The sequence below is a fragment of the Sabethes cyaneus genome, chromosome 2, assembly GCF_943734655.1.
Source record: "Sabethes cyaneus chromosome 2, idSabCyanKW18_F2, whole genome shotgun sequence".
NCBI classification, from domain to species: domain Eukaryota; kingdom Metazoa; phylum Arthropoda; class Insecta; order Diptera; family Culicidae; genus Sabethes; species Sabethes cyaneus.
In genome coordinates, this window is record NC_071354.1 from 129422742 (window position 1) to 129450306 (window position 27565).

Below are 27565 nucleotides of genomic sequence, written 5' to 3' on the forward strand. Positions count from 1 at the left end.
TCGATACAGACGTGGGAGAAAATAGACAAACCGTCCAAATTACCTGCTAAGGAAAAAGCGGCGTCAGCAACCGGAGACCCCCTGCAGTTTTTGTTCAAGTTTGAATGTGATATCTGCATCAATAGTAATCATCGCCGAGGGCAATTTTATGTAGTGAAAAAGCCAATTCACCTTCTTGGTATTGATTTACTTGAGGCGTTCTCCTTATGGACGGTACCGATCAGTGCATACTGCAATAACGTCACCAGCACCACCAGTACTCTGCAGTCGTTAAAAACAGCCTATCCAGATGTTTTCCGGAACGAACTTGGACTTTGTGTTAAAACAAAAGTGCGGTTAGAATTGAAGCAAGACGCTCAACCAGTTTTTCGTCCAAAGCGTCCAGTTGCATATGCAATGTACAGTGCGGTAGATGAGGAACTCGACCGATTGGAGCAAGCAAAAATAATTTCACCCGTTGATTTCTCGGATTGGGCAGCACCCATTGTTGTCGTGCGAAAGGCAAATGGCACGATTCGCATATGTGGCGATTATTCTACCGGACTAAATAACGCTTTGCAACCGCATCAATACCCATTGCCGCTTCCCGAAGACATTTTTAACAAGTTGGCTAATTGTACCGTGTTCAGTCAAATTGACTTGTCGGATGCGTTTTTGCAGGTCGAGATCGATGAACCCAGCCGACATCTACTCACAGTAAACACACACCGTGGGTTGTACCGCTACAATCGCTTACCGCCCGGAGTCAAAACAGCGCCTGGAGCATTTCAACAGTTAGTAGACACGATGCTAGCAGGTCTCTCCTGTACTTCTGGTTACATGGATGATGTCATAGTTGGTGGATCCAATGCAAAGGAACATTGGGAAAACCTTTGTGCAGTTCTTCAAAGAATTCAGGATTTCGGTTTCACTATCCGACCGGAAAAGTGCAGTTTCCACCAGTTGCAAATTAAATATTTGGGCCACTTATTCGATCGTCAGGGACTCCGTCCGGATCCAGCTAAAATCCAAGCTATTAACAATATGCCGCCACCAACTGACATAACAGGTGTTCGTTCTTTTCTTGGTGCAATAAATTATTACGGAAAATTTGTCCCGTCAATGCGAACATTGCGGTACCCGCTTGACAATTTGCTTAAACAGGATGGCAAATTTAGCTGGACAACTGATTGTGAAGAGGCGTTTAATCGTTTCAAGCAGATTTTAACTTCGGATTTACTGCTAACACACTACAATCCATCGCTTCCAATAGTGGTATCGGCAGATGCATCCTCCATTGGTGTTGGTGCTACGATCAGTCACAAATTCAATGACGGTACCTTAAAAGTGATACAGCATGCATCGCGAGCTTTGACAGCAGCCGAGCAAAATTATAGCCAGCCAGATCGTGAGGGACTAGCGATCATATTTGCAGTAACCAAATTTCATAAAATGCTGTTTGGGCGCCAGTTTTTACTCCAGACAGATCATGCACCGTTATTGCGTATTTTCGGATCGAGCAAGGGTATTCCTGTGTATACGTCAAATCGCTTACAGCGATGGGCTCTCACTCTCTTGCTATACGACTTCACCATCGAGCACGTCCCGACTGCAAAATTCGGTAATGCCGATATACTCTCTCGGCTGATCAATCGTTATATCAAGCCGGATGAAGATTACGTCATAGCTTCAGTGCAGTTGGAGAATGACATCAGGTCAGTTACGTCCGATACATTAAAAGCTCTTCCTCTAAGTTTCAGGATCATACAGCAAGCCACGCAGTCTGATCCTCTCACTAAGAAAGTATACCGTTACCTGCTCAACGGTTGGCCTGATTCCAGTAAGGTGAATAATGATGCGGAATTAAAACGTTTTTATGTTCGTCGAGAATCTCTCACTACGGTGCAGGGCTGCCTGCTATTTGGCGAACGTTTGGTTATTCCTTCCGGATTTCGGCGACGTTGTCTCGACCAGCTTCACCGCGGCCATCCTGGCATTGAAAGGATGAAGGCGATTGCAAGATCGTATGTTTACTGGCCGACTCTGGATGATGATATTGCAGGTTATGTCAAGTCTTGCCGTGAATGTTCGATGGTGGCCAAATCCCCGCCGAAATTAGCTCCTGTCCCGTGGCCTAAGTCAGATAGACCATGGCAACGAGTCCATGTTGATTACGCCGGGCCAATTGATGGTGAATATTATTTGCTTGTGATAGATGCATGCTCAATGTGGCCAGAAATTGTACCAACCCGTAGTATTACCACTACTGCCACATTGAGAATTCTTAAAGATTTATTTTCCCGGTTTGGTATGCCCGAAACACTGGTGAGTGATAATGGTCCCCAGTTTACCAGTGCACAGTTCAAGGATTTTTGCGTGGATAATGGTATAGAACATCTTACAATAGCACCATTCCATCCACAATCCAATGGGCAAGCTGAGCGTTTTGTGGATACATTCAAGCGCTCGGTAAGAAAAATCAAAGCGGGGAGAAAAACAATGTGTGATGCACTCAGTACTTTCCTGTTAACCTACCGTAGTACGCCTAACAGTTCCACTCCAGAAAAACGATCGCCTGCAGAAATGATGCTTGGTCGTCCAATCAGAACCAGTTTGTCATTGCTTCGTCCACCGCCTGTAAACCAACCGCATGACAGTAATGGAGTAAAACGTCAGTTTAGCAGAGGTGATCATGTGTACACCAAAATCTTTATTAAAAACCAATGGCACTGGGCCCCAGGTCAAATTTTGGAACGCATCGGTGGCGTAATGTACAATGTTAGGACAAACCATCGCAAACTGGTACGGTCTCATATAAATCAAATTCCAGATCGTGCATGTACACACAATAAGCCAGTATCGGAGAAAAGCAAGCAGCTTCCGCTCAGTATCCTGCTAGATGCTTGGAATATCAGCCTCCCTGTTGGTGTCAATCCGTCGGCGCAGTCAACACCAGTAAGCTCGCAGTCGGCGAACACACCTGCTGAGTCCCCGATCGTCCCAGCGTTACAAACATCGTCTTCGTCGTCGAGTTCGTCATCCGATTTCATATCTGCAACCGAAACTGAATCAGCTGTTCAGGTTCCTCGCCGCTCTTCCCGTGCACGAAGGGCTCCGCAAAGGTTCAACCCTTACCAGCTGTATTAGAGGGGAGATGTTGGAGACGTGGACAACCCTAACATCGTTACGGCCGCTGAAGCTCTCTGGTCACAGTGACAGCTGTCACTAGTTGATGCTCGCTAGTGCTGAATATATATTAGTACTCCAGTTCCGTTTTACGAATAATGAGACACATTTGTACCACGTCAACGTCTAATAAAATTAAGTTTTAATTTGTTAATGTACGGGTCGTGTTTTATATTCTTATCGGTCACCTCCGAACGCGAACCGTAACAATTAGCTTCCGATAAGTTAAAGTGCCATTAAATAAACTAGCAGCCGCCAATTTTCGAAAATAATAACAAAGATGCGATTTCTTGCAAATTGATAAAATTGGTCGCTGCTGTTCGCGACGCGAGTAAATGAAGTTCATTCATGGCTAGTTGCACTATTTCCAAAAATTATTTCCAAGAATTAGTGGCTGGTAGTTTATTTGATAGTACTTATATTTATAGGAAGCTAATAGAAGCGCTAGCACATTTAAAACTGAACGCGCTACTAAAAGTGAACGCGCTACTCGCTAGCTAAAATGTTAGCGGTTAGCTGATTAGCGGTGCCCACCTCTGGTATTGCATTAGAGTTTCGCACCAATTCCACCTGCGATTTATATCTATCATGGTTCACTGAGAGAGGATAAATATTTTTCAGGGAAAAATGAAATGAGATTATTATCAACTCTCATTCTGTAGCGGAAAAATGTTTTTTTTTTCGCTTTGCACAAACATATAACTACAGAATCTAGTTGTCCTATGAGGATAATGGGTGAGCGAAAAACGTTTATCCTACATGTGAGTGAAAATTTTAACCACTGATTACAATACAAATAACCCAACCCATTACATGGTAAAGTTTGAAGATACGTCGCGCGCTTAATAAGGAGATTGTGCAGTCTCCTTTTGTGCAGCGCCTCTGTGGTTCGAAGGTGTATTAGTACCAGCGAGCCACATGCCCTGGTGGGTGTTGTTTGTTCGAATCCGGTTATAATCTTAGATTGTAGCTTGGTACGACTCATGCATTCCATCATTGGACAAAAGATATGAGACACAACTTGTTAAACGTAGCTACTAGCTACTAATAGCCCCTCCCTCCCCCTCTCTCACTTTTCCGTTGATTCTCCTTCACTCTAAAATTTCATTACTTTCTTCTACCATCCCTTCGTCAATTGTAAAAGAACTATCATTTAAAAAACAGCTTACTGTGAAGTCTGTCGGTAAAGAAGGGTCATGTATTAGTAAGAAGTTTTACCTCGACCTTGCTTTGTTTTTGCATTGACTACAAACTTCGGTTTTATATTACGAACTGAACTTGAGGTTTGAATAATCAGGTTCCACCTCTGACGCATCCAAAATCTATACATAATTTAATAAAATCCGATAAGTTTTCAAGACAAAATATCGAAAAAGCCATTTTGTCCTGCACTCAGTGCACCGACAAGTAGGACAAGTAGGAGTAGAGACAGTAGGATTGTTGCACTAGCCCCGTAACCGTCTTGTACTCTAATAGCCGGCTGTCAAGTCTGTCGTTAAAGAAGGGTCAAGTTTAAGAAAGACGTTTAAGCCCAAGGCTTTTATAGAGTAAATTATTATTTATAAGATTGCTGAACTAAGTACTGCTGTATCTCAAATATTTACGGCGCACTCGCAGTTCACACTAGATGGTGCAGCACCCAGGGATGGCACAATCACTGACTCAATTCACATTCATTTGACAGTACCGTCTCAGTCAAGCAGAATTTGAAAAGTTAAGTTATATGGGACGATTTAAGAACTAGTTATGATCTACAACTTCTCTGAAGAAAGTTGGGCTGTATCTTTTGTATTTACGGTGCTACAAGGCTAGTAGCTCATTAGTATCCAACTGAACGTTCACTATGTTCCTAATGAGCTACTAGCATTGTAGCACCGTAACTACAAAAGATACAGCAAAACTTTATCCAGCAAAATTGTAGATAACCAGGGATGCCACATATAATTCTGTGTTTTTTGTTGAAAAAATCTGACAATCTGTACGGCGAGGAAAAATATCTGTGCAAAAATCTGTCCAATGCAAAACAATGAGAGTGAAAGAGATAGAGAGTCATTTTGCTGACTATGTCCGTCTCTTTCACTTTCATGTAAAAGCTCAAAAATCTGTTTAATCTGTGTAATTTGGCGAAAATCTGTATTCTGTGCATACAGATTCTGTACAGGCGATTTCTTTCAAATATCTGTTAAACACAGAATAATCTGTGCATGTGGCAACCCTGTAGATAACTAATTCTACAAATGTCCCATATAAAACTTTGTCAAATTTTGCTTGGCTGAGACGGTATTGTCAAATGAATGTGAATTGAGTCAAAGTGCACCAACAATGTTCCCTGCGCTTGGCTGAGGTGTTACAGTTAAATAAGCAAAATTGGTGCACTGAGGGCAAGACATCCCTGGAATGACACTAACAGATACCTAATTGTCTTTCAACTTTGACAATGTCACCACTGTCATAGCATATATGTATCTTAGTTTCCAATTCTATGCTTCTGCTTCTTTTCTACGATATTATTGTACTTATTGCCATAACTGGTGCTGTTATCCTCAATTTAATACCGTAGGCTTTACGTTCGTTTTTAACCTGAACACTTTCTAATTTGAACCCCGTGTATTTGCACGTCGCACAGAGGAGTAACTAGGGCAAAAAGCTGGTCAAAATAAAAAACAAAAACAATTTTTACGGTCTTCTAATATAATATATTTTTTGTATGCTTAAATAGTTGCTGCACAAAGTACTCTTAGTCAAAACACGTAGAAACATACCTGTAAGTTTTGGCAAGTGTACAAACATTGACAATATTTGAAACATTTTTTTGAAAATCTTCAAGAATCAGAATACGGATTCCACCAGAAGTAAACAAAAAGATTAACAAAGGATATTTCTCAAAACATAGTTTCATCATAAGTAATTTTAACTGGTTTGTAGGAAGAAAATTTAAAATTTTGAAAATACGACTTGTTTGAAATAGTTTTGACAAACAACAATTTTTTTGCTAATATTTTGTGCTTTTTCAATGGTAAAAAAGCACTGACGAACTGATGTGACACGGGCGTTTCATTTTTGACTCACTCACAAGATCTTGCATATAGAGTGACTATATTGTTGTTGCAATTGAAACCCGTAATAATCCACATGCGACATTCGGTTTTATTCTTGTTCTGCGTGTCGCAACTACGTCGCACGTGGTGCGCTGTGTTCACACATTGATGCGCTATACAGCGCACCAGCTGCGACGTAGTTGCGACATACAGAACAAGCAAGGGGTTTCCAACGGCAATGATTACTACGCACCTTTGAAAAAAGTTACTTTTGATTACTTTACTGATTACCTCTGATTACCAGTAATCAATCTCTTGTGATTACTATAAATTAATCATGAATACCAATGATTACTTAAGATTATCATTGATTATTCTACTGATTATCAGTGATTACCTAATTAATTCGTAAATGATTACAAAAGTAATCTCTGATTACTACGCACTTTTACGCCTTACTGGAAACCCCTTGAGAACAAGAATAAAAATCAGAGGGGTTGTGCACAAGACACGATCGCATAGGTGACGTAGGACCACGTAAGGGTACCGCCAGAGTGCAAGCGACATGCGACGCGACGCGACATTCCTTGCTGTAGTTATACGCGCAGCCCTTTTTCGCCCGAAGCAGGACTGTGCATTTAGCAACATGAGAGCGAAGTCGTGTCGCGTTTACTCTGTACGGGGCCTAAGTCTCTTTGTAGCGATAATAGGATGTATCCAGGTATGTATTAATACGATTCTTCATGTATACAAGCTACATACGTAACGTTTATCAAAGTAGAAACATTGTATACATTCCATCCTCAACCGATTTTGGAGTTATATCCATGAATTGATTAAAGGTATTTTATTAAAACGAAACCAAGTCAGTACCTAAACCAAACAGTAAATAAATTTTTATATGTTTCTACGTTGAATAGTGCTTTTCCTCTGGTAATCGGTAGACGGTACGCGCGAGTTTTCAAGAAGTTGAAAATTTTGCGCAACTTTTCTGCGGTTTACAAAAGAACACTGATCAAGCATTTAAAACCAGCAGACGTTTTGGAAGTCGCAGTAAATGTCGCCCGTGATCAGAAAACTTATTTCCGTCATTTGTTGGTCGTCTACAATGGCGAAAAATTCAACTTTTCCCTCGTTTATGGTATTAACTGGCCAAGAAAATATAATAAACTCTTCAATCGTTGTGTGGCCCTTGAAAGGACCGATTGTTTGATTATCATAACTCCAGCTTGCAATAAACTTGCACTAACGCACTTAACATAATTCTCTGTCCGGTAAATTGGAGTACCGATAACCGCTAACCAGGCACGGCTTGTTGCAACGGACCAGCCGGAAAGCTTCAGCAGCTATGCAGCAGCTGTTCGCCGGCTTACCTCGTGTTATGTACCAGAGCAAGCGACAAGAATCGGCCACACCTATTTTTCATGGACCTTCATTCTATCATGTACGTAAAATAAAATAGAGCATTTCAATTTCAGCAAAGTTACCAGTGAGGCGTTCGCCTTTTACTGCCAAAGAAAAATTACGCTACGTGTGATGGATAAATTTGTTTTGCTAAAGAAAACCGAGTGAAAAGCCCTAAGTTCCAAGTTTCCTAGGTTTCATCAATTACCGAAAATCGTTCTTTGAAGAACGAACAAATTCTCATATGAAGATGCAAAAGATGTTTTTTTTTGTGTGTGTGGATATTATCACTACGACCACCATTTTGATCTATTGTGATCGCAAAAGATGTTACTAAAACTATTTCATTTTATTAAACCCATGGTTTTATGCATTTTGACACTTGACCGAAAACATTTACTTGGAGCTGGAATATTTGTTGGCTGCTTTGGTACCTTCCGAGACGACCAACTTCTTAATCACCAGCAACAAGCGAACAAAAGCGCGAGAGGTGATCGGTTAAAATTATTTGATAAGAAGCGAACATTAGAATCAATCTAAATTAAATAGAATTCAAATCAGTGAGTGAAAATTCTTTAAATCTTCATGAACATATGTTTCGTTCTTAAAAGAACGGTTTTTCGACGTGATATGTTGGAAATTTAAGCCTTTTTTCCGTCTTCTTGGGCAGCAACAAAACAGTTTAGATGTTCGGAAAGACAATTGTCTGAGCAGTGGTGACACGGGACAGCAATTTGTTCAACTCTTCGTTGTTGCGGATGGCCAGCTGCAAGTGACGATAATTCTGATCGTTTCGTTGTCGCGAGCAGCATATTTCCTGCCAATTCCAGAACTTCAGCAGCCAGATAATCCTTCACGGCAGCGAAACGAGTGATCCAGCTCCAACACCTCGCTTGGTGAATTTGCTTGTCTTCGTTGCCTTATCCGTGGGAAGCAGCAACAACTGAAGCTCAACAATTTTCGATCGGATTCTATAGGGCGTAAATTAAATATAATCATAAGGAAGCTTAACCCATAGCTTATATCGTATATATTTCTGTCATCCGTGTTAGGGAAGTACTGATGAGGGAAGGCAAAAATATGAAAATATTTCAATTTTTCAATGACGCGCATTGAAAATCAATAGTTTTCTGTATTTTCAATATTTTCAACCGATTTTCCGATCAATTGGTGTAAATATCTAGGAAATCTATCGAAAATTGACTGAATTATAAGTCGAAGCGTGAAAACGCGTTTCTACTTTGATGACGTCATTTCCAACGACCAATCACGAAGCGGGAATTCTTGTAAAACATAGGTTCATTATTTTCAATTTTCCAATAGTTCAACATCAAGAATTCATACTTTTCTTCATTTGGGTTAGAAGATTTTCCGATCGATTGGTGTAAGAATATTGAAAATCGATCGGAAAACCGCTGAGCCATTTTTCGTGACGCTCGCATTTTTTGATTTTTTGGAATGACACCCTATCTCAAAACTTGCCGTAAGACGTAGTCCTACGTCAAAAAGTATGAAGGTCTGTGCCTAGAGGCACAAACGAGGGACGTAGGACTACAAATGCACGTTCAATTCGACTAAGCTTGATATATCAAATTAGTATAAGTCTGAACGTCGTAAAGAATCTTCGACCTGTCACATTTTTTATAAAATTTGTTTATTTGAGAAAGGAAAAACCCGCTGGAGTGGAACAGCCTTGACATTCCTTCTCCAGTAGGACTGGAATTAGTGTAAATTTAGGAACGGTTGTATACAACCATACTGTTTCTGGTATGGAAACATCATTATCGCTACGGCAGATCAGCACTACTTATTCCGACCAATCACAGAGTGTGGATTTTTAGTTAGACAATGGCTAACATTTTTCAACTGTTTAAAAGTTTGCGAGGAAAACATATAATCTACTGTATTGTAATGGATTCTTCGAAAAATTTCCAATAGATTGATACCAATATCTCTAGAATCTATTGAGGGATGACTGAGTTATAAGCGTGCAAACTATAACCACTTTTCGTTACATGTTCCCTTTGCGTTTTTCTAAAGTGCACCCCAATATAGAAATCAAAGAAGTAGCCCTACTTAAACAGAATGTCGCACGTCGATTATAACGGTTTTCAACTGCAACAGCAATATATAGAGAGGCGACGTCAAAATTGGAATGATAATTATCTGTCAGTGTCATTCCAATCGAGCAGGTGACCAATTCAACGCGTATGCAGGAAAGAGAAAGAAAATACGTATTGCATACTTTTGGGATGACATGTCGCCACTCTGTATATAGTCACTCTACTTGCAAGTAAACGACCACTTGTTTACAAGCGAGCGATCGCTTATGTCAAACAGCAGAGCGATGTACAATGGAGCTTTCTGACAGCTCAAGCACCCACACTAGCGAACACGAAATACGCGTGTATATACATGACGTTTACCTCATTTTGGGGAACAGCTGATGCTGGAGGAGCAAACCGAAAAATAGCGATTACTAGTTGTGTTTCTCCGTTTGCCACACTGCAGAGCACATATTTCAGTCAAATTTTTCATCCTGTTCCAAATTCAAGCACATATTTTGAAAATTTGCTGATATTTAAGCCAGCGGAAGACGAAACTCATTCTGTACCTTGGTGACAAAGGAATGCATCTCTTTTGTTTACTGTTGTTGTTTGCCTCATTTTCAAGCACCAATACACACATAACTGGAAAGGTCTATACAAAGGTACAGGAGACAGATCTATGCAAAATTCAGTTTGTTTCACCGGAAATCTGTATAAATATCGGAAATAACCTGGTAATTCTTTGTGTATTGTAAAAAAAAGGATAAACCAATTTTTACAAATGGCTTTATGCATTCACTTCTGCTCCTAGTGTGTTTTTATTTTTTCGTGTCGGTCACATATAGTTAGTGAAGGACATTCTGCCAAACCTGTGTACTTTTCCAAGATAAATAGCCATCCGTTGTGTAGATGGTGTTACTGTTTAACGAATTTTGATTCAAATTTTCGGATACAAATTTTTTAAGGCAAATATATGGGAAAATCTTGCAGAATCCTGTCATATATTCTATGGAGAAATGAAGCTTTGTGGTATTCCGAACAAATCGGGACATGAAGCTCATCCGGAAACTGGCATTTGCGGCCAGTTTTTTGAAAATTACATGTTTCACATTGAAATATCGGCAATTTGCATCTAGTTGCGTAATATCTTTTGTACAAGATAATTTACCTTGAATACAATGCACACACCAGTCTATAAGGCGGTTTTTTGAGTACGTTGAGGTGGTTGCTGGAATAACGGGAGCAGAAGAAAAATTGATTTATCGTTTTTAAATAATCATTGAAGCTATTACTTGTGGTCATAGTGTAGACACTGAAAAATTTTACATACGCATACGCATACGCTAGAATGCATGTAGTAACACTTTATGATAGGCATCTACTGTGCATAAAACTTTAGTGCATGGCAAGAGTATTATAGAACACGCACGTTTACCGATCGGTTTACTTTCCTAGGAGGCTGCTGAGGCGCGAAATAAACATTTCAGAACGTATCGGCCAAATTTTACGAGAAACTTCTCCAGAACAGCCTGTAATCGAGATATTCTCAACATGATGCTGCTGAGCTCGGATCCATTTTTAAGTCCATGCCGTAAGTTTTCAACAAAAAACAGTAAACCATTAAGCAGCGAAACTCTCAATTTGCTCTAAATAGACGACATCGTCGATGCCAATGTTAATCAAGTGCCAGAGATTCAATGCGACTCAGGCAGCTGAAGAATCGAATTGATCAAATGTAAGATAATATACATGGTATTACTTGATTTTTGGCAAATATCTCCCTTTTTTCAGAGCAATATATAGGGTATGTTGCTACATCGTCGTAATTGCCTATTCCCGTCCTATCCAACACAAATTATTAAAAATATCAGCATTTTTATGACACACAATGCAAAACTAGTTATTCCCTACTATTTTAGTTAGTTGTCTATCATACGCGATCAATCAAAGTGAGCTGAGATCTATTTAAATGCTTTTTATCATTAAAGAAGTCCTACCAGCCAAATTTTCTACGTTTTTTCGTTCGACGAAGAAGACAATGTCGACTAATCGTTTTAATTTCCGTCATTCATAAATGAAAATAACTCACGCAAGGCATTGTCGTTATTCTACAGCCAGAAAAACTTGCCTGACTTGCAGAAATTTTGTAGAATAACATTTGTCATGCCGTCCTACACAAATACATGCGCGTTAGCTTCGTAAACATTGTTGTGATTTTTAGTTCGGACGATGAAAAATTTTGATGGACGAATTTTAAAACGGTACGACGAATTTTAGCAATGAAGTCAGTTGCGTAATTTCAAAAATATGCTTTAATAGTCGCTTTTCAGTGATTTCAAAGTTCACGGATCGGAAGGTAAGTGTGTTTTAGTGAAATCAGCACAACTTTTGGAGTATTCATTAAATCCATCCAGCAAATGATGAAAATTAGAATGGCTTTCCTTATTACGACGGGAATTAGAAAAAGACCCTACCACTTAACAATTTTATGTTTGTAAGTTTATGTTAATGATACCACAGAAAGTAAAAATATGTATCTTAAATTTCGTTTATTCTTTTGTTGGCGCGGTAGAAGAAAAGCATAATCTGCACTGATAAGTGAATTTAAATAATTAGTAATGGCACCAGTTTGTTACAAAACTAACTATTTTTACGTTTCACCTCATATTCGCGCGAAATATTACTTAATACATAAGAAAATAATTTTGGCCAGCTTTTTGCCCTAGTTACTCCTCTCTGTGTCGTGCAAATACGTCCCCGACATAAAAAATGATGGTACTAGCAGTTACACTTTTGGCTCTATCTTCACTTATTTTCATTCGATTTTTATGCAATTAGTCTTAAAAGAACCACATTAGATTGGCCTTTAATGAAAAAAATAAGTAGATAAATTATGGTTCCATTTTCTCGGAGATATTTCAGATCGCAATGGGATTTGTTTTTTGACGTCATAAGTAGCATGTGAAATAAAACTAGAAATCTGCATAACAGAGTGCGCAAAAGTTATCCATTTCATTTGTGGTCAATAAGAATGAATCTTACACTATCCTGTAGGACGGAAGTTCATGTCCCACACTTCGGAACATATCGGTTCTATCGGAACTGAAAATTGGCCGTTTTGAATTCTCTTCAGTAATATGGCAAATGGGGTATCAAGTTAAAGGATTTTTTAACACGAGTTTTGAGGTGCACTTTAGGATGTCCGTTGTCGGTTCTACCGGAACTTAAAATTGGCCATTACAATTTTTCTTCGGAAGTTTGGAAAATGAGGTATCAAATCAGAGAAACTCAAGAGCTCGTGTTGAAAATTCCGCGATTTAATATATTTCCAAATAAAATTCAAACTGGCCAATTTTGAGTTCCGGTAGAACCGACAACAGACATTCCGAAATGTCCAGATCAGATCAAAATGCATCCTAAAGTCCACCTTTGATTTGAAACCATATTTGCCATATTTCTGATAAAAATTCAAAATGGCCAATTTTGAGTTCCGGTGGAAACGACCCGACAACGGAAGTTCCGGAATATCCAGTTCGGGTCAAAATACATCCAAAATTCCACCCAAGAAATCGCGTTGAAAAATCCTTTGATTTGATACCCCATTTGTCATATTTCTGATGAAATCTCAAAATGGCCAATTTTGAGTTCCGGTAGAACCGACAACGGAAATTCTGGAATATCCAGATCGGGTTAAAATATACCCAAAAGTCCACCCAAGAACTCGCGTTGGAAAATCCTTTGATTTGATACCCCATTTGCCATATTTCCAAAGGAACTACAAAATGGCCAAATTCGAATTCCCGTAGAACCGACAACGGATATTCCGGAATGTGCAGATCGGGTTAAAATACATCCAAAGTACACGCAAGGACTTGCGTTAAAAATCCTTTGTTTTGATTCCCCATTTGCCATATTACTAAAGAGAATTCCAAACGGCCAATTTTCAGTTCCGGTAGAGCCGATACCGGATGTTCCGGAGTGTGGGACATGAACTTGCGCCCTATAGGATAATGTAAGTGGTGTAAGATTCATTCTTATTGACCACAAATGAAATGGAGAACTTTGCGCACGCTGTTAAGCAGATTTATAGTTTTATTTCACATGCCGCTTATGACGTCAAAAAAATCCCACTGCGATCTAGAATATATCCAGGAAAATGGAACCATAATTTATCAACTTATTTTTACATCAAAGGTCAATCTAATGTGGTTCTTTTGAGACTAATTGCATGAAAGTCGAATGAAAATGAGTGGAGATAGAGCCAAAAGTGTAACTGCAAGTACCATTTTTGATGTCGGGGACGTAAAGGATAAAAATTGAAAATTAAAATTTTAAATGTCATAACCATGCCTATGAAGACCATATCAGTAAACGTAACTTGTTTGTACTGATGTAGTGTGTTAAACCTGTTGCGTTTTCCTAACGATTCTGATAAAAATTTGATCGGAGAACTAAATATTCGGTGCTTGCAACCGCCAACTGCAGCAAACCACCTGAACAATAACAAAGAACAAGGGACGCGGTTGATACAAGTTTCAGTACCGTGGACCCCCGTTCGTTTGAACGATCACTCATGCAAACTAACGAGGTTGATTTTTAATTTATACAACTGGTAACCCTAAATATGCAGAAACTTGTATGAACTGATCACCCTGCTCTTTGTTATTGTTTGGTGGTTTGATTTAGTTGGCACTTGCTAGCAGCGAATATTTCATTCTCCGATCGGATTTCTATCGCAATCGTTGGGAAAACGGAATGTGAAACAAATTACACACACTAGGTAAGTACAAACAAATCATATTTAGATATAGAGATATAGAGAGTATATTTAGATACTAAATACTATTTAGATATGTGCATTGTCTGTAAAAAGTAAATGATGTCATGTTGAGAATGACATTTGAACCATTTTTAATTTGCACGTCGCGCTAACCAGCGGGGTTCAAATTAAAAAGTGTTCAGATTAAAAACGGTCAAACGAACGAGGGTCCACGGTATATCTAAGGATGCCAATTGTACAAATTAAAAAGTGATCCCGTTAGTTTGCATGAGGAATCGTTCAAATTAACGGAGGTCCACGGTACATCTAAGATTGTAATCAATTCAAATAAAAAATGCAGATAATTTTCTCTAAAATTAGCAGTTGACCTGTGTGGGTTTATGTAGTCATTAGGCGCCAAATTTCGACAAATTTCGTCTAGCTGAAACTTATTGTATGATTCCCTATCTGTAATAAAAAAGTATTAGTTAGAGTTTCTTAGTTTTTTTTGTCCAAAATACTTTGAAACAAATTGTTGAGCGCGTGAAGAGCACATAGTTCCTTTATTTGCTTTTCGTGGTACACTGTTGAGGCTCCCATTATAACTGAAAATAAAAATATATATATAATTATTACGAAAATGTTACCTGTATAGCAATATCACAGTACAGTAATACCTAGATATAAAGCAACCTCGGTTCAAAGCAAATTCGATATTACGTAACTCGATATAAGATAACTTTTACCTCGATATAACGCAACGTAACATTAACATTAATAAAAACAACAGTATCAACTTTCATTATAGTGTGATCTCGCATTGCTACTGTGCGAAAATTATTTCTATTTCTTAAATGTTGTAAGTTATAATACAGTTTCGTTATTTAGATTTTCAAATTTCAATTAACAAAATCTTTACACAATCTTCGCTTCTTCGCATTTTTAACCGTTATGTGTGCAACAGGGTACCCGGGTACCTTTTCAGTTTTAAGATAGTCATAACTCATTCAATTTAAAACATACGTCATTGAAATTTTGCGACATTGTAAAACTCGTTGATCTTAAGTTATTGCGGTTTTTTGGTGCATATCCATAAAGGGGACTAGCAATGAGAGGCACTTGATTTTTTTTATTACGTAGGAGGGCGACAAGGGTACCCGGGTACCCATGATTTGCTATGTTCATAACTTTGGCTATCTTGAACCGATTTGGATGAAACCAGTGGCATTTGATTCGTACATTTATCTAGTTTTGATTAGATAAAGCATTTGGCCATCAAATGACATGTAGTTACCGGGAATCGATAATTCCGGAGCAACGTCCGGTAAAACGTAGGAAGCCGCTTGTTTTGAAAGAATATCAGCTTTCAGCGAATCTATAAGCTTTGAACTTGACATTGTGGACCCTTTTTTCATCTTATTATATAAATTGGTGACTTTAGATCGCGTTGGCCATTCCAGAATTGGGTTCCTGTAGGGTTATAGATGGCCAGTTGGGTACATAACCCAATACTAGAATTGGTTTAGCGGATCTATTAGATGTTTTGAACTGATATGGCCAGTTTAGTACTTATTAATAATTTCGGAATTGATTCCAAATGTATAACGGATGGTTCTACGTTTTGAACTGATCTGATAATGCTAAGCATTATCTTGAATCCTGCGGTATCATCTGTGACCCCGTAGAAACCATTTTCGAAATAACCAATCAAAATACATCGAAATGTAAAAAATATCACCTACCAAACTAATTTCAAGAACTTTGATACCCATATTGCTAGGTTTTACTTCCAATCCTAGACTGGCCACCCATGACCCCACAGGAACCTACTCCGGAATGGCCAACCTGATTCATCTCATTACATGAAATAGTTCATTGTATGAATTTTTAGAGTTTTTAAATCCGCATGACTGATTTTCCTGCAATACAATCAGTTCTCTAGCTCACAGCGGACACTCTGTTGGAATTCCGGATTTTCGGGCCCCGTATGTCTTTTAATGGCCAAACGGCCGAATGATTCAAAACTAGATAAATTAACGAATCAAATGACACCTATTTCATCAAAATCGGTTTAAAATTGTTGATGTTATAACAATATCAATTGTGGGTACCCGGGTACCCTTGTCGCACACATAACGGTTAATGAATCTTTCAAATTACAAGACTAATCATCGTGAAAATTGAAAATTAACGGTTTGAAAGGTTCCCTTTCATTTGCAATCAATTTCGTTTGAATTGTTTAATTGTTTATTGTCCAGTAGTTTAAGGTACAACCTTTTAATAAACCGAATAAGAATAAATTTAATTTTTTTGTAGGGTGTTGAGTTGGAGCTGCCTGGCAGCTTGTTTTTCAAGGCTCAACCCAAAAGAAGAATAAATTTTAGTTGTTCATGGTGGCTGAATATGTGTCTGAAGACGTGTGATAAGGTCAGATGAATAGGTATGTCACGTAGAGTGTCGAGTTCTTCTTAGTTAAAAAACAGGTTGGGAAACAAATTTGAACTTAGTAATGCTTTATCGATTTTAAGATACTTTATAAGATTTTAAAAATTTTAAACTTTGTCATTGCCTTTTTATTCTTTTTATTCTTTAGAGTCTTTAAAGGTAATGTCACCCAATAAAATATTGTTTATAACTAACATCATGCGCATATCCCCATCGACAGTATACTTGGTATGTGCATAATGACAGTATATGCACTGCATTGACGTGAATCTGATAAGAAAACTTTGTTCGCTTAATACTCCTGAAACCTTTAAGAAAACTCGATTAATTGACAAATGTATTAATGAATTTTGGAGTCACTATCGACCAATCCAACACTCGCATCTAGGCATGTTTTCATTTAGTATAGGGGAAGGGCGGTAAAGACGGACACCTTAAGGTCAAGAGTCAATATCTACTCAAATATAACTGTATTGATTGCAATTTTCATACAAACTGAAACTTTAAGTCTCTGTCTAATAAAGTTACAGCGTGTACTAGAAAATTTCTTCCAAAATTTATACTTTTTTTAATATTATTAACATTATGTATAAATCAGAGTTTCTGCGCATGGGCGGGAAAGACGGACACTTGATATGGGAAAGACGGACACTCGCAATAAGGTGTCACGCGCCGACGAATTATCAGTATTAAGAAAGATTAACATATTTCATCATGTATTTAGGAAAGAATTGGCTTGGGAAAACCCCCTACCCAATTCCCTCTTTGAGCGAGGAAATAAAATGGTTCCCTTTTATAATCTTCAATATTTTAATTGGTGATGAATTAATCGTTTCTAAAAGCTGGCCTATTCCAACTGTTAAATGACTTCTGGATACTTTTACATGTATAATATGCAAGTATTTGCAATTTAAATCGTTGTTAGGCAAAATGAGTACGGAATCTTTGTGTCCGTCTTTCCCTACCTTCGGGTGTCCGTCTTTCCCGACTTGGATACCACTTTTTCAAACTTTAATAACTTTTTACTGAATATTCAAAAATTCACTAGATTTCCAATGGACATTCAGTGAAGGGTCAAACTAACGTAATGTCGTCGATATAGCACGAATGTATTGCTTTTTAACGATTTACCAGCTATTTTCTTCACACACAAAATTACATCGGTTAGCGTATTTAGGCATTTTTTCTTTGTTTTGCTTATAAATTTGACAGCTGCGCTGCTAGAAATCGGCAGTTTAATTCAAAAGTGTTTATTTAGTCTATAGAAACATTTCCCATCATTGGTTTGCTTCAAAAAATTATTGTTTATGAAATATGATAAGTGTCCGTCTTTCCCGCAGTGTCCGTCTTTACTGCCCTTCCCCTACAGTTATATTAAGGTACACCGGGGCAAGTGGGACCTAAAAAATGCATAGTTTGGGTTTATTCCACTGTGTTTTCTATACCTATGATTATTTCAAAATTCTTTCAGCACAGGAACTCTTCAGTGGTATCACTTCGAAGGATTAATTACGAAAAAAGCCTATCAATTTACATGAAATGAATCTGGAGGAGAATTTTCAAAATTATGGCGATATTCAAGTTTGATTTAAAAGCATAAAATAATAGTAAATTGTATAAGTTAATATACAGCAATGTTAAAGCATTGCAAGAAGCAATCAAACACAATATTTATACGAAGGGTTCATTCAAAAATAGCGTAACAAAATCAGATCACAACGGGCGACTTTACAATTTATATAAAACACAGATCGTGAGCAATTACGCTGTAAAGCATTATTGTAATGAAATGTAGTTGAATAAGTCGTTGTATCCAATTCTTGCGAGACGTAATTTATGATTAACCATTGTTTAATAGCTCTAAAATACGATTATGGTCTGTTTGTTCTACCATACCCAATTCGGTAGAGCTACTCATAAGAGATAGTCACGTTATAATAACCACAACACTTTATTGTTTCAATTCCAGTTGCAGATTTGCTTAATTATATCAAATTTGACTTTCCAAATTCAATTAACATCGTTTAGGTGAAACCAAAATGTGACCAAACTGTTTGATCCCTCACAAGCTGTGCATATGGGTTTCTTTTTTGGGGCCCCTCGATTTAGTCCTGTTCGGTTTTATTTTAAAGCTTTACTGGTATAAATATTTCAGTTATAGTTCAGTTACATAACTGAAAATGTTCGACAGTTCATCTAAAAAATGTATTAAGATAGGAAGTTTTGTGCTGAAACACTTTATTTTTAATAGGTCCCACTTGCCCCGGGTGCTATGAAGTGCCGACCTTATTTCGACCCATTTTTTTAATGCCTTTTGTCAAATTAAACAACTAGTTTTCAGGTGTAACTTGTTAAAACACTCATTATGTTTATCTACTGTCAGAAAAACATGTACTTTTACGTAAAGCCTGTGGCCAAAATATTATTTATAGAAAGGTGCGTCAAACTTACAACGCAAATTGAAAATAATGCTTAAATTTAAAGTCCAATTTTGATGTTTGGAATGCCTGTTATAAATAATCTATAATTTTAATACATGCGTTTAAGTTGTATCTTTCATTTCTAGAAAGGTTCGGTTGGAGAAAATTAGGTTGAAGGGAGTAATGAGCTCCGTTCCCACTTACCCCGTATTCCCACTTGCCCCGGGGTACCTTATATTTTTCACTATTGAAATAATAATGAACTTAGTAATACTTAAACCTGTTAGAAAACTTTATGAATTTTTAATAAATGGGTATATGCCCTCAAACTCTCACCGGTTCGCTTACCTTTTTCTTTGTTAGCTTCACCTGGATATTGTTGTTGTAGTTGTTGTCATGTTGTTCTAGATTCTTTTCTTGTTCAGGTCGTTTTAGATTGTCGACATATACTCGGTCTTCCAGCGAAAACAAACTGAAAGAAAAAAAGACGAAAACCCCTTGGGCAACTGCCCTGGATAGATTAAAATTCGCAGTTCGGGTGAGCCAAGTCAAAGGTAATATCTTTGTGATTAAGCTTACCAAAAGCCCTGAATCCATAGAAATAACCCGATTTAATCCACCTAGTGGTGAAAGGAACCTTTGTTATTCCATCTTATATGTCATTTGATATGGGCATTTCCAGCTCAAATATTATTTTTGATTTATATTTGAATTTGTAATTTTTATAAAACTGACAGACTCAAATTCTATATGCATCACTTCGAACTAAATTCTTAAATAAACTGTTTCTTAGGCCCAGCCGTTCTCAAATTATTCAGATGTGAAATCTAAAAATTATCTATTTGAGTCAACAAAGTATCCGATAACCGTGTAATCGACCTTCACGAATTTGAACCAAATTTTGTCAGATTGTTCATTATAGGTCAGAAAGCAAAAATCTTAAATTTGGTGCCGATTGATCCCCACACGATTAGTGGTAGTACCTCCTTTTTAAAAGAACAGATCCGTTTTGTCAAACCTTTTTTTTTTGACATGAAAATCTCGACCAACACGTCAAAAGGTCCAATGTGCAAATGAGAGATTCTCCTTACTCTTTGCGTCAACTCTCTTATGCTTATTACGGCGATCACGCTCGTTCGGTTTAACCCTAAATAGGGTACATTTTACTCAGTTTCGTTGTTTCATGCAAAATGTCAAAAAATGAGTGATTTTAAATATTGCGACATTTGCCCCTATTTAGACTACCCCGATTTACACGATTATCACAGTCGAATCTCGCACACGATTTCGCTCAAAGAAAATGAAGTGAAAAAGAAGGGGAAGAAGGAAAAAGAAGTCAAACTCATTAGTAGATCAAACTAAAAGCCACTCTAGTGTCAGATTAACAGTGCAAAATGCGATACGTTGCATTAAATGATTATCACAGTAGTCTAAATAGTCATAAAAGGGGCAACAAACTGAGTACCAAATGTTGGTCGACAATTTTACTCAGATTCTTTAATTTCTCACTTCACCTATTATGAGTAACCGTGTAAGTTCGGATGCGGTGCGGTGTGAAAAAATAAAAATAACTAAAAGCAGTGAAGTGATGAATATAAAAATATTTTACAAATTAAAAGGTAAGTAAGCTAAAACACTTTATATTAAGCAATGGCACAAAGTCCTTTATTGTTTTTGGTACCGTGAATAAGCACAAAGTAAGAGAGGGACGAACAAGACGAGGAAACAAACAAAGGAAGGAGAAAACAAGATAAGTACAAGCCATCTTATTTTATATTCACCAAGTACACAATTATAACGAGCCAAGTTCTGTCACTCTTCTTCCTCATTAATCCATAATCACCAACGCATTAGGCGCTAGTGTTATCCACAAGGATTCTTTTATCATTATCACAACCACCTTATCTCAGCCCTGGACAGACTTGGCTCTAACTGCCCCACCTCGTGCTGCAAACAGAAACAGAAACATAAATAACAATTCAGTTTCACAATAAAATTATTGCGTACTACTGGCACATGAAATATAACGTTTAAGTACGTTATTTTTAGTGATCAAAGTTAACGATATTTTCGAAACAAGGGCGATATTTTTCAAACCCTTTCGAACCAACACGATTCCGCGAATACAACGCATATTCGCAGTGAGTCAGGTAACACAGTAGCAAACGAATGGGCAATCCTGTAAGACGAAATAATTCGAAAATGTTATAACAAATGAAACAATCCCTAGAAAGTATTTGGAAAAACACATGTTGAATCTATGCTGAAATCTATAAATAAGCATATTTAATTATAAAAAAAATTCTTGTCGCTAGAAGAAAAATGTTATAAAAAGTTGAAACATTCAGAACGATAATTTATTTAATGAAATTTTTCCAACAAGCGCGTATTTTTTTGTTCAGCGCTGAAATATTACTTTGCTTAAGCACAATTAGCAGTAGTTTCTTAATAAAGAATTCTGGTTTTATTTTTCAAAAGGTTGCATAACTTATGCAAAAAGGTTGATAATGCGACCTTTTGAAAACTACAGCCAAAATTGTTTCATAGCTTAGAAATAAAGAGGTGCTCCTGTTGCTTCGGGAAGCACTTAATGTTTTGTGGTGGTGAGTTTTGGGATATGATAGTTGAGACTGTATATTTTACTATCTGAAAATATCAAGAATCCTCAGAGATATTGATCTTTGGATGAAACTGAAATTGTCGGAAAATTCCTACCAACCTCAGGGAATTTTTGCCAGATTTACTAATACGAAGGGTCGTATTTTAATAAATATAAAGCTTTGACATGTTTGAATTTTTTCCTTTAATTAAACAAGAGAAATGCATTTGTGATGCTAACGAGTGCTCAGCACCGATAAATTCTTAGTGCCTTTCAAATAAATTAGCTAAAAATGATAAAGATCAGTCTTACATATTGACGGACAATTAACCTACGAACAAAAATCAAAGCAATTAATAAATTTTTCTTTATTAATCAGGCTTTCAGCCAAAGGCTGGTTCGTTTCAGCAGGAGAACAGCACAATACATGATCTATACCTATAAAAATGGATTTCTGTCTGTCTGTCTGACGGTATATTCCTAATAGAATCGTAAACTACTGAACCGATCGGCGTGAAAATCTGCATGTAGGGGTTTTTGGGGCCAGGGAAGGTTCTTATGATGGTAAGAGACCCTTCCCCTCACTAAGATGGGGGGGCTCCCATACAAATGAAACATAAATTTCTGCATAACTCGAAAACTAATCAAGCAAATGGAACAAAATTTGGCATGTCGGTGTTTTTGGAGGCAAGAATTTTTTCTACGGTGAATGGAGACCTCTCCCCTCTTTACGAGGGAAATTATGATCCCTCTCCCCTTTAAGAGGGGGGCTCCCATTCAAATGAAATACAAATTCCCTCATAACTCTAGAACTAATCAAGCAAATGGAACCAAATTTGGCATGTGAAGGTTTTCGGAGGCAAGATTTTTTTTATGGTGAATTAGAACCCCTCCCCACTTGAGGAGGAGGAGGGGGGGCTCCTATACAAATGAAATACGAATATCCTCATAATTCGACAACTAATCAATCAATTAGAACGGTTGCTTATGCAACAAAAGGAAACGGATTCCGTAATTTTAAATTTTTGTATTTACGCAAATTAAAATTTTCCTGTAACAGTGATAATTCGTAATTATTTTTAGTAGCACATTAAATCTATTACATACGTTTGTAAGTTTCCTGGATTTTCTGTAATTTCAACCGGAGCGATAGCGAAACTGTTTGCACAGGTCTAAGCTAGGTTTAAGCTAGGTTTAAAATAAATGAGCATGATTAGCACATTCGAATTCCAATCGAAAATAGTCGAGTAAAAAATGCCTTTTTTGGCGTTTTGCGCTGGAAATCTATACCTATAAAGAACCTCTGCCTGTCTGCCTGTCTGCCTGTCTGCCTGTCTGTCTGTCTGCCTGTCTGCCTGTCTGCCTGTCTGCCTGTCTGCCTGTCTGCCTGTCTGCCTGTCTGCCTGTCTGCCTGTCTGCCTGTCTGCCTGTCTGCCTGTCTGCCTGTCTGCCTGTCTGCCTGTCTGCCTGTCTGCCTGTCTGCCTGTCTGCCTGTCTGCCTGTCTGCCTGTCTGCCTGTCTGCCTGTCTGCCTGTCTGCCTGTCTGCCTGTCTGCCTGTCTGCCTGTCTGCCTGTCTGCCTGTCTGCCTGTCTGCCTGTCTGCCTGTCTGCCTGTCTGCCTGTCTGCCTGTCTGCCTGTCTGCCTGTCTGCCTGTCTGCCTGTCTGCCTGTCTGCCTGTCTGCCTGTCTGTCTGTCTGTCTGTCTGTCTGTCTGTCTGTCTGTCTGTCTGTCTGTCTGTCTGTCTGTCTGTCTGTCTGTCTGTCTGTCTGTCTGTCTGTCTGTCTGTCTGCCTGTCTGCCTGTCTGACTGTCTGCCAGTCTGCCAGTCTGCCTGTCTGCCTGTCTGCCTGTCTGCCTGTCTGCCTGTCTGCCTGTCTGCCTGTCTGCCTGTCTGCCTGTCTGCCTGTCTGCCTGTCTGCCTGTCTGCCTGTCTGCCTGTCTGCCTGTCTGCCTATCTGCCTATCTGCCTGTCTGCCTGTCTGCCTGTCTGCCTGTCTGCCTGTCTGCCTGTCTGCCTGTCTGCCTGTCTGCCTGTCTGCCTGTCTGCCTGTCTGTCTGTCTGTCTGTCTGTCTGTCTGTCTGTCTGTCTGTCTGTCTGTCTGTCTGTCTGTCTGTCTGTCTGTCTGTCTGTCTGTCTGTCTGTCTGTCTGTCTGTCTGTCTGTCTGTCTGTCTGTCTGTCTGTCTGTCTGTCTGTCTGTCTGTCTGTCTGTCTGTCTGTCTGTCTGTCTGTCTGTCTGTCTGTCTGTCTGTCTGTCTGTCTGTCTGTCTGTCTGTCTGTCTGTCTGTCTGTCTGTCTGTCTGTCTGTCTGTCTGTCTGTCTGTCTGTCTGTCTGTCTGTCTGTCTGTCTGTCTGTCTGTCTGTCTGTCTGTCTGTCTGTCTGTCTGTCTGTCTGTCTGTCTGTCTGTCTGTCTGTCTGTCTGTCTGTCTGTCTGTCTGTCTGTCTGTCTGTCTGTCTGTCTGTCTGTCTGTCTGTCTGTCTGTCTGTCTGTCTGTCTGTCTGTCTGTCTGTCTGTCTGTCTGTCTGTCTGTCTGTCTGTCTGTCTGTCTGTCTGTCTGTCTGTCTGTCTGTCTGTCTGTCTGTCTGTCTGTCTGTCTGTCTGTCTGTCTGTCTGTCTGTCTGTCTGTCTGTCTGTCTGTCTGTCTGTCTGTCTGTCTGTCTGTCTGTCTGTCTGTCTGTCTGTCTGTCTGTCTGTCTGTCTGTCTGTCTGTCTGTCTGTCTGTCTGTCTGTCTGTCTGTCTGTCTGTCTGTCTGTCTGTCTGTCTGTCTGTCTGTCTGTCTGTCTGTCTGTCTGTCTGTCTGTCTGTCTGTCTGTCTGTCTGTCTGTCTGTCTGTCTGTCTGTCTGTCTGTCTGTCTGTCTGTCTGTCTGTCTGTCTGTCTGTCTGTCTGTCTGTCTGTCTGTCTGTCTGTCTGTCTGTCTGTCTGTCTGTCTGTCTGTCTGTCTGTCTGTCTGTCTGTCTGTCTGTCTGTCTGTCTGTCTGTCTGTCTGTCTGTCTGTCTGTCTGTCTGTCTGTCTGTCTGTCTGTCTGTCTGTCTGTCTGTCTGTCTGTCTGTCTGTCTGTCTGTCTGTCTGTTTTGAACGATTATTCCCATAACTTGGCGTAAAGCTACAAAAACAAATAGGTTACTATGCTGATTGATTATGCAGGAAATTACGTCAACCATTAGCATTACGTGAAACCAATAGCAGAGTAACTCAATTTTCCTAAATTTCTCGAATATTTTCGAACAAACATATGTTGTTTGAGTATTGGGCATGTGAACAACATAGTTAAGAGTGCGTAGGACCGAAAAAGTACATTTTGGTCATTTTGGTTTTTACGTCAACTATGCATCCATGAGCAGTTTAGTAGGTACATTTTTTTTTTATTTTATTTCAGAGTTCGTATTCCACTAAGAGGCTTCAAAAACTTCAGACTATTGACATGTTTCTCACTTTTCTTGAATTTCATTGCAAATTGTCATCACATACATACATACATACATACATACATACATACATACATACATACATACATACATACATACATACATACATACATACATACATACATACATACATACATACATACATACATACATACATACATGCATGCATACATACATGCATACATACATACATACATACATACATACATACATACATACATACATACATACATACATTGCACACATACATTGCACACATTGAATACAATCAACATTTGATTGATATGTTTTGATTTCACACGTTTTAACGGTTTAATATACGGTGCTTAAGTGTTAAAGTTTGAATAACTTTTGAATGAACCGTCCGATTTTCAATAACTCGGTTTCGTTTGATAGATCTCAGCAGTAATTTTCAAATAATCATAAAATGTGTGATGTTTTTCATTGAATTAATTCTTAAATGTTACAAAAATAGGTTTTAAATACTATTTTTTCACATTTCTTTATGTAACTTTCAAACTACAAGTCCAATCGTCATGAAATTTGGAAGTTAATGGTTTGTAAGGCTCCTCTTTCATATGCAATCAATTTTGTTCAAATCGGTTAAGGGATCTATGAGATAATGAAGTCCCATATTTTTCGTATTTTTATACATAACTTTTGAACTAAAAGTCCGATCAGTATGAAATTCAATAGCGACCAATGGGACACCTAGACCTTTCATTTGACACTAAGAACATTAAAATCGGTTCAGCCATCTCCGTGAAAAGTGAGTGAGATTGAAAGCGTTACATACACACACACACACACACACACACACACACACACACACACACACACACATACATACACACACAGAAAATGCTCAGTTTTCGAAACTGAGTCGAATGGTATATAACATTCGGCCCGCAGGACCTTCTTTCCATTTTCGGTTTTCCAAGTGATTTCTATACCTTTATACTATATATTTATATAGTAGAAAGGCAAAACCATCGAAAAAATACTGTGTAAATTCAGAAAACATAAATATCGCGCTGATTCAAAAAACCGTGTTAATTCAAAAAATCGTTTAAAAAAAACCGTGTTAATTCGAAAAACGGTTTAAAAAAAACCGCGTTAATTCAAAAAATATCATAAAAAAAACGTGTTAATTCAAAAATCGTAAAAAAAACGTGTAAAAAGAGACTTGAGTGTATATTTATATAGTAGAAAGGCAAAAAGAAGAAATAAAGGTAGAAGGAAACACACGTGTGTAAATCAACACTGCCACTGCCAATAAATTCAAACTCTCAGAAAAGTTAAGGCAAAAATTAACTTTTAGAGTCCGCATGGGAGCTAAATGGTAAATGGTTGGATAATGCGCTCCAGAATCTCGCGGTTTATTTTATACATGCAGCTATAAGATAGATACCACGAAGGTCCACAGCCTCTTATTCAGGCCCTACCTCCTCGTGGTACCATCCGGGATACGTTCCTTAGTGGAAATCGGACAACCGGTCGAAACTAGGGTCGTATGCCGACAGGGAAGCAGGCACTCATGCGAATGCTGAGTATAAATTCTCCGCCTGCAAAGGACGGATCTCGGTAGGAACAGGTTCGAATGAATCTATAAATACTAGGAACCAGAGCAGAGGGTCCAAATCCCCAAAAAGAGGATGGCTTTTATAGCTGTTATTTATGGCTATAATGTAAAACGTGTATAAACCCCTAATCTAAGGTGTCATGCGACCCGCGCCGAGGAATGAATGGCGGGGGGCGGGGGTGTAAAGTGATAGCAGCGTCACAGCAGCTCGATATAATAATCGAGTTCACATCAGGTCGCGGCAAATTCTCCAAGGACCTGAAGCAGAGCTCCTGCTTCGGAGAACCTTGAATGCAGCGACCAAAACGCACAACGACCTCGTGTCGCGTGTAGGAGAGGTGAAGAAGGTGACCGTGAAGGCGCCGAAGGCAGTACAGGCGAACGCCTGCCCGTTGACGGAGTGTCGCAAAGCGGCCCTGGTTACGGAAAGCGCTGCCAGCAACGGTAAGGCGTCCGCCAAGCGTCTGAGACAGTCCCCGGAGGATAGCACCCCTGGTGGACCGAAAAAACGCCTGATCGGTAAAAGCGATCAGGCTAGCGGGTTGGCAGAGCTAACCGATGAACCAGCGGGAAGCTCCAAGACGGGTGGCCCGTGGACCGAGGTTAAGGCCAAGAGGAAAAACAGAGGCTCCAGTAAAAAAACAGCTCCACCTAAACCGGCAAGGAAGCGAGCGA

General features: G+C 38.8%; 1 protein-coding gene across 3 annotated transcripts in view; it reads right to left on the reverse strand.

The window, feature by feature from the left end:
* LOC128738565 (josephin-like protein) overlaps positions 1-27565 on the reverse strand; it is a 49481-nt gene that overhangs the window by 15198 nt on the left and 6718 nt on the right. For all 3 annotated transcript variants that reach the window (XM_053833803.1, XM_053833801.1, XM_053833802.1), the window contains exons 2-3: positions 14936-15019; positions 14804-14882 (exon numbers count right to left, since the gene is read on the reverse strand). In XM_053833803.1, coding sequence (XP_053689778.1) covers positions 14804-14882; positions 14936-15014 — 158 coding nt within the window. In that variant the 5' untranslated portion in view covers positions 15015-15019. The remainder of the gene's footprint in view (positions 1-14803; positions 14883-14935; positions 15020-27565) is intronic.